General features: G+C 33.2%; 1 protein-coding gene across 2 annotated transcripts in view; it reads left to right on the top strand.

Annotated features, from left to right (window-relative positions):
* Positions 1-7,859, top strand: part of DNAH7 (dynein, axonemal, heavy chain 7) — a 384,437-nt gene that overhangs the window by 263,663 nt on the left and 112,915 nt on the right. For both annotated transcript variants that reach the window (XM_011997181.1, XM_011997180.1), the window contains exon 47: positions 2,339-2,502. In XM_011997181.1, the coding sequence (XP_011852571.1) occupies positions 2,339-2,502 (164 nt within the window). The remainder of the gene's footprint in view (positions 1-2,338; positions 2,503-7,859) is intronic.

Genomic DNA, 7,859 nt, shown 5'->3' with positions numbered 1-7,859 from the left:
CATGTGCAGGTTTTTTACATAAGTAAATTGTGTGTCCCCAGGGTTTGGTGTACAAATTATGTCATCACCCAGGTGATAAGTATAGTATCTAGTAGGTAGTTTTTCAATCTTCACCCTTCTCCCACCCTCCACCCTCAAGTAGGCCCCAGTGTCTATTGCTCCCTTCTTTGTGTCCATGCCTTCTCATCATTTAGCTCCCACTTATAAGCGAGAACATGCAGTATTTGGTTTTCTTTTCCTGCATTAGTTTGCTTAGGTTAATGGCCTCTAGTTCCATCCATGTTGCTGCAGAGGACATGATCTTACTCTTTTTATGGCTGCATAGTATTCCACAGTGCATATGTACCATTCGAGTTGATTCTATGTTTTTGCTATTGTGAATAGTGCTGCGATGAACATACACATATCTATTAGGATTCTCTAGAGGGACAGAACTAATAGGAGATATATATATATAGGAGTTTGTTAAGTGGTATTAACTACTAGAGGAACAGAACTAATAGGATTCTCTAAAAGGACAGAACTAATAGGATACATACGCACATATGTGTGTGTGTATATATATGGGAGTTTATTAAGTAGTATTAATTCACAGGATCACAAGGTCCCACGATAGGCCGTCTGCAAGCTGAGGAGGGAGAAAGCCAGTCTGAGTTCCAAAACTGAAGAACTTGGAGTCTGACGTTTGAGGGCAGGAAACATCCAGCATGGGAGAAAGATGTAGGCTGAAAGGCTAAGCCAGTCTAGCCTTTTCACTTTTTTCTGCCTTCTTTATATCCTGGCTGTGTTGGCAGTGGATTAGATGGTGCCTACCCAGATTAAGTGTGGGTCTGCCTTTCCCAGCCGACTGACTCAAATGTTAATCTCCTTTGACAACATCCTCAGAGACACACCCAGGATCAATACTTTGCATCCTTCAATCCAATCAAGTTGACACTCAGTATTAACCATCACAGCATGCATGTGTTTTTATGGTAGAACAATTTATATTTCTTTGGGCGTATACCCAGTAATGGGGTTGCTGGGTTGAATAATAGTTCTGGGTTCTTTGAGAAATCACCACACTGCTCTGCACAATGGCTGAACTAATTTACATTCCCACCAGCTGTGTGTAAGCAGTCCCGTTTCTCTGCGACCTTGCCAGCATCTGTTGTTTTTCCACTTTTAACAAAAGCCATTCTGATTGCTGTGAGATGGTATCTCATTGTGGTTTGGGTTTATATTTCTCTAATGACTAGTGATGTTGAGCATTTTTTCATATCCTTGTGACTGCATGTATGTCTTCTGTTGAGAAGTATCTGTTCGTGTCCTTTGCCTACTTTTTAACGGGGTTGTTTTATTTGCTTGTTAATTTGTTTAAGTTCTTTATAGATTCTAGATATATAGACCTTTGTCAGATGCATAGTTTGCAAATATTTCTCCCCATTCTGTAGTTTGTCTGTTTACTCTGCTGATAGTTTATTTTGCTGAAGAAGCTCTTTAGTTTAATTAGGTCCTATTTGTCAATTTTTGTTTTTGTTGCAATTGTTTTTGGCATCCTTGCCATTAAATCTTTGCCAGGGCCTATGTCTAGAATGGTATTTCCTAGGTTTTCTTCTAAGGTTTTATAGTTTTAGGTTTTACATTTAAGTCTTTATTTCATCTTGAGTTGATTTTTGTATATGGTGTAATGAAGGGGTCCAATTTCAGTCTTCTGCATATGGCTAGCCAGTTATCCTAGCACCATTTATTGAATAGGGGGTCCTTTCCCCATTACTTATTTTTGTCGACTGTGTCAAAGATCAGATGCTTGTAGTTGTACAGCTTTATTTCTGTGCTCTCTATTCTGTTCCATTGGTCTATGTTTTTGCACCAGTATCATGCTGTTTTGGTTATTGGAGCCTTGTAGTATAGTTCAACGTCGGATAATGTGATGCCTCTGGCTTTGTTCTTTCTGCTAAGGATAGCTTTGGCTATTCGGGCTCTTTATTGGTTACATATGAATTTTAGAATACTGTTTCCAAATTCTGTGAAAAATGTGATTGGTAGTTTGATAGGAGTAGCTTTGAAAATGAATCTTTATAATAACAATTGGTAATCATTTTTTCCAGATACAAAATTGTGACTTAAGTGCTTAATCTAGACTTTATCTTAATATTGAATATGTTGAGTACATAGCTGACCTTCTCAATTAGAATTTTATTTGAAATAAGAATCTGAGAAACACAAACCATTTTTGAGGTAGAGTTTCCACAATGGTTTGTTGACTCAATGAATACAGTGTGAATTGAGGAATTATAAAGCATGCTTTTGATAACCTCTAGTCTCATTTCTTTATCTTTCTGTGTATATTCTAAAGAACCAAACTAAAGAGTGGACAACTTTGTGCAAAGGAAGAGATATCCCCTGCTCAGATGATTGCTCTCTTATGGGTACCCTGGGAGAAGCTGTGACAATTCGAACTTGGAATATTGCTGGATTACCTTCTGACTCATTTTCCATTGATAATGGGATAATCATAATGTAAGAAAAATATTTTTCTCATAAATGGTCTTTATTAAATAATCAGTAGATTTATCTGTGTTCCTTCTAACAATTTTAGGTAGCAAACTTTTACAGTATTAAAAAAATTACTTAACTAGTAAAATTAAATATGAGTAATCACTTCCTTCTCTTATTAATATTATAATAGTTGAATATTAGACACTGTAGTAAACAAACCAACCAGATGACTTTTACTTAATTTTTAAACATTAATTTTTAGCAAATAGAGCAAAACCCTGCCTTAAGTAAGAGAAGTCCAAAATTTTCATTTCCATAAAATACAGGGTTTTGTTATTGGAGATTAATGAAATGTGCATTAGCATGCCATTGGTGGTTGATTGGGCAGGGTGTTCCAAATTGTCTTAATCCCTAGTGTGGGACTGTTTTAAATTAGATAGATGTATTTCTGGGTCCTACACTGATAGGGAATAGTAGCCACTATACCTGTAATTTCCTGGTTAGTAGAGAAAACCTGTGTAGACTGGGCTGGGAGACTATTAAAGGCTTGTCTACCTCACCCTCTCATCCAGGTCTCACCTCCCAGAAACCAAGGACTTCAGCCTGTCACAGTGTGAGGACAATCTTGTGTTATTTCCAAGTTCACATTACCATGAGCCTTTTATCACTTGGCCAGTTTTCTCGGAGTTTTAGCATGTTAACAATAGCACAGATATTTCCTACTATCAGTAGGAAATTCTGTGTGTTACATGACTGTTTTGACTAGTTGTTAGGTTACTATGAAAAAGTAGTAATATGATGGTACTTTTTAAAGTAAAAATGGTTGAGGCATGCGAACTTTTAAAATAGAAGTAAACACTAAATGTGGAGGCTAGTTATTCCTAAATTTTATGTATATAGTATTTATGAAAATCAGTTTACAAATTAAAACTCTGGTGAACACATTTATTTTTCAATAAATTATCCTGACATATGGATTTCTTTAGCATTCATTTACTAAATGTTCTACAAGAATTTGAGGTATGTGCAATATGATTATAATATAAAACAAGATAAAATCTGATGAGACCACTAGGGGAAGTTAAGGACTAGTTACTGTTAGAATTGGAAACAAGCTAATTCCTATAGCTGGGCCCTGAATTAAGTTCAAAGCTTTCTGATAACTAAAGCAAAAAGAAAAAGTTGTATCGCATAGTTCTTGTTTTTTAACCAAGTAAACTGTAGTTAGAGAGACCAACTTTTTCAGGAGCTAAAGTTAAATTTATTTTGTTTATTTAAAGAAAAGATTACAAAGCTTTACTTTGGGGAACTAAAATACTGGGTACTCTGATCCAATAATCTAAATTAATCAAAGGAGAAAATAGATAATCTAGATCAATGATAAATATGTGCATTAGCTGGCTGCTGAAATAAAGATTTTAGCAGATTTTTAAGTGCCTTTTACCAAGTACAGAAAAGCAGCTCATTGTTGAATTACTTAACATGTGGCATACAAGCAGTTTGTGCTGATGTTTAGCATTAGAATGTACCTTACAGATTGACACAGGTGGGAGATTTCTGAAATTTTGGAAGTCTAACTTTTACTTTCACTTTGACCTAGCTGGACCAATTAGCTACAGCATGAAAATAGTCAAATTTTTGCTGCTTTTGTTATTGTTTTTATCTCAGAAAAGAGCTTTGGCTCTTCTCAAGCTCTTATGAACGTAGTTGGTCATGTCCTACATGTTAGTAGTTACTGAAGTGGTAGTCATTGTTTTGATTTGCAATTTATATATCATGGTTCTGCCTAGCAGGACATCTCTAACCACTATATCCGTCATCAGAGGACAAATTGCATCTTGTTTTCTAGCAAGTAAACATACCCTTATTTTTGGGTCTAGTCATATTTCAAAAAAATAGAACTGTTGATGGATATATCTGCACATAAGATTCTAAACTGTTCAGTGATTATTTTTCAAGACAACACACTCACATTTTGGGTGGGACAGAGATAAAAAATGATGTTAATGAGTCATAATGCCTACATCTTTGCTATTCATTTGTAAAAATGTTGAAATATTAGCAAAAAGTTATGGTAGCAACTATACTAAAGAAAATATTAACAATTTTCATTCTTGGCTTCTTTTCAAAATATTTTTTGGTAATCTTATACGGAAAGCTTTCAGTAAATAGGTTTAAAGTGATCACTTTGAAGTATTAGCTAAGTATCTTCTTTACCTGTGCAGTGCCCTCTTCCATTCCCCGAAAGTCTTGTTTGACAATGGTAATATCTAATATTGGGAACTCACAGAGGACCTAATCCTGTGCTAAGTGCTTTTCACATATTATCTCAGCTGAGTGAGGAGATGATTATTTAGGAAAACTGGAAGAATCTATAAATTTGGGCAAGTTAGAATATAATTAACTTTTGGGGCTGTTGACACCTAAAGGTCCCTGACTAATTAGAATTTCAAAGGTTAGTGATAACATTAAATACAATTAGATTGTATCTGAACATTTCACGGGTAAAGGATTAAGATTGTTTGACAGCTTGGTAAGTAGATCAGACCTGTATCTGATATAACTCTGCTTTTTAAAAAAGTAAGTTTTCATTTCTATAGGAGAGAGATATATTAGGTTTAATTCAGTAGCAATAATAACTGAGAAGAATAACACCTTTCCTTGTCTGTTTTTATGAATTTATGTGTGTGTAAAAAAGAAAATATCAAAACTCTGAAATGTACTGCTGCTTTATATTCAAAATCTGTGGTCTGTGCGACTGCTGTGAACATGTATTTTTACTGTTAGAAGTTTGTGTTTTCAAAAAGCCCACAAAAGCACCAAATAACAATCCTCTCTAGACAGTAACAAAAGAATACACACTGTCAAAACTTGGAACATTGAGTGCTATAAAAATTCAATTTCCATTTGGGAACCACTGATTTTAAAGCCTTTGTAGATTCAAGAATGTTTGATGGTGGAAGTAAGAGAGAGAGAGATTATGTGGAGAAAAACATTTTCTTGTTAAAAAAAAAAAAATACAAAATAATAATGGAGAAGAAGTAAGCAAGTAAATATAGTGCTTGTTCATTTTGAATTCAGAATTTGTATTCATCCAGGGGTGAAGCTATTTAAATGAGTTTGTTGCATACAACTTTCCACAATTATTGGTGTATTTTATAAACTAGTATTTTCTTTTTTATCTACATTGAAGAATGTCTCCTTTAACATTTTATTCATCTAATATGTTATTCTATGGAAGCCCAGATCTTTAAAATTGAATATAAGCTGAAGTCACAAACATCCTGTCTTTGAATAAAAAAGTTGTTACATTAAGACTGTTGTCTGGGGAAAATAAGTTTGATATAGTTATTAGCTGGATATGGAACAACAAAAGATTTGTTTGTGTATAACTGCACACACGCAATAAGAGGAGAGAGGGTTGGGGGTGAGGGGAGGGAGGAAAGAGAAAAAGAGAGAGAGAAAAAATACAATTGTTCCAGCACAATTTGTTGAAAATATTATCCTTTTTAAAATCAGGTTGGCTTTACATCTTTGTTGAAAATCATTGTGGGTTTGTTACTGAGTTCTCTGATCCATTGACCTGTTCATTTTGATGTAAATACCATATTTCTTTGATTATTGAAGCATATTAAGCCTCAAAATCAGGTAGTATATCTTTCACATTTGTTCTTCTTTTTCAAAATTGTTTTATCTAGTTGTTACCTCTAAATATAAATGTTTGAATCAATTTTTAAATGGCTACACAAAATCTTCCTGGGATTTGTATTGGTACTAATTGAATCTAAGATCAATTTGAGAATAATTAACAACTTAGTATGTTTTCTAATATATGAACACAGTGTATTTCTTTATGTACTTAGGTCTTCTTTGATTTCTTTCGTCAGTGTTTTGTTGTTAGATTTATATACAGTATTTCTTTTATTTCTGTGTGGTACTTAAAAGATTGTGTTCAACTGTTCATTAGGAAAGCAGTTTATTTTTGAATATTGACTTTTTACCCTATAGCTTTAATGAACTCATTTATTAGTTCTAGGATATTTTATAAAGATTTATTGGAATATTTTATATATAGACAATCATGCTGTCTGCAATTAGTGACAGTTTAACTTACTACTTTCTAATCTGTATGCCTTTTATTTCTTTTTCTTAGCTTATTGCACTGACAAGGGCTTCCAGCATAATGATGAACAGGGTTGATGAAATCGGACGCTGTTGCCTTTTACCTAATCTTAGAGAGAATCAGTTTTTTACTATCACATGTGATATTAGCTGTAGGTTTTTGTACCTCCTTTGTATCATGTGAAAGAGACTCCCTTCTGTTCCTAGTTTGCTGATAGTTTTTAGCATTAATGGATGTTAAATTTGGTGAAATGTTTTTTCTGCATCTATTGAGTTGATCTTACAGTTTTTTTATGTTTAGTCTGTTAAAATGGTAAATTATACTGATTGATTTTTGAATGTTGAACTAGCCTTGCTTTTCCAGATTAAACTCTACTTGGTCATAATGTATTCTCCTATTTATATATTTTTGGATTCAATTTGCTAATGTGATTTGAAGAGTTTTGCATTAACATTCATGAGGTATATTGATCTGTGTTTTATTTTGTTGTGATGTCTGTATGGTTTTGGTTTCAGAGTAATGCTGGCCTCATAAAAGGAATTAGGACGTCTTCTCTCCTATTTTGTGGAAAAGATCATGTAGAATTAGAATTATTTCTTTCTTAAATGTTTTACAGAAATGACCAAAGAAATTATCTGTGCCTGGAATTTTTATATTGTTGAAAGATTTTATCTATAAATTCAATTTTTAAAATAGTAACAGGTCTATCCAGGTGATCTGTTTCTTCCTAAGTGAGTTTTGGCAGTTTCTGTCTTTTCAGAAATTGCTCAGTTTCATCTAAGCTGTTAAATGTATGAACAGAGAGTTGTTTATAGTATTTCCTTAATATTTATTTAATGTCTGTAGAGTCTGTAATGATAATCTCACCTATCACTTCTAATATTGATAATTTGTGTATTCTTTCTATTTTCTTGGTCAATCTTGCTAGAGTTTGATAAATTTTGTTGATCCTATGTAGGAGCAAGCCTTTAGTTGCATTGTTTTTCTCCATTCTTTTTTTGTTTTTGGTATTACTGATTTCTTCTCTAATATTTATTATTTCTTTGCTTCTGTTTGCTTTAGGTATAAATTGCTTTTATGTCTCTGGTTTCCTAAGGTGGAAGGTTATTGATTCTAGATTTTTCCTTTCTAATCTATGGATTTAATGCTATACGTTTCACATTGAGTATTGCTTTAGCTATATATTACAGATTTTGTTGTTTTATTTTAATTTTCATTTCCTTTAAAGTATTTTCTAATTTTTTTTGAAATTTCC

The sequence above is a fragment of the Mandrillus leucophaeus genome, unplaced genomic scaffold (genome assembly GCF_000951045.1).
Source record: "Mandrillus leucophaeus isolate KB7577 unplaced genomic scaffold, Mleu.le_1.0 Scaffold532, whole genome shotgun sequence".
NCBI lineage: Eukaryota > Metazoa > Chordata > Mammalia > Primates > Cercopithecidae > Mandrillus > Mandrillus leucophaeus.
The sequence above is the reverse complement of the archived record's forward strand: the minus strand, read 5'-3'. Positions and strand labels throughout refer to the sequence as shown.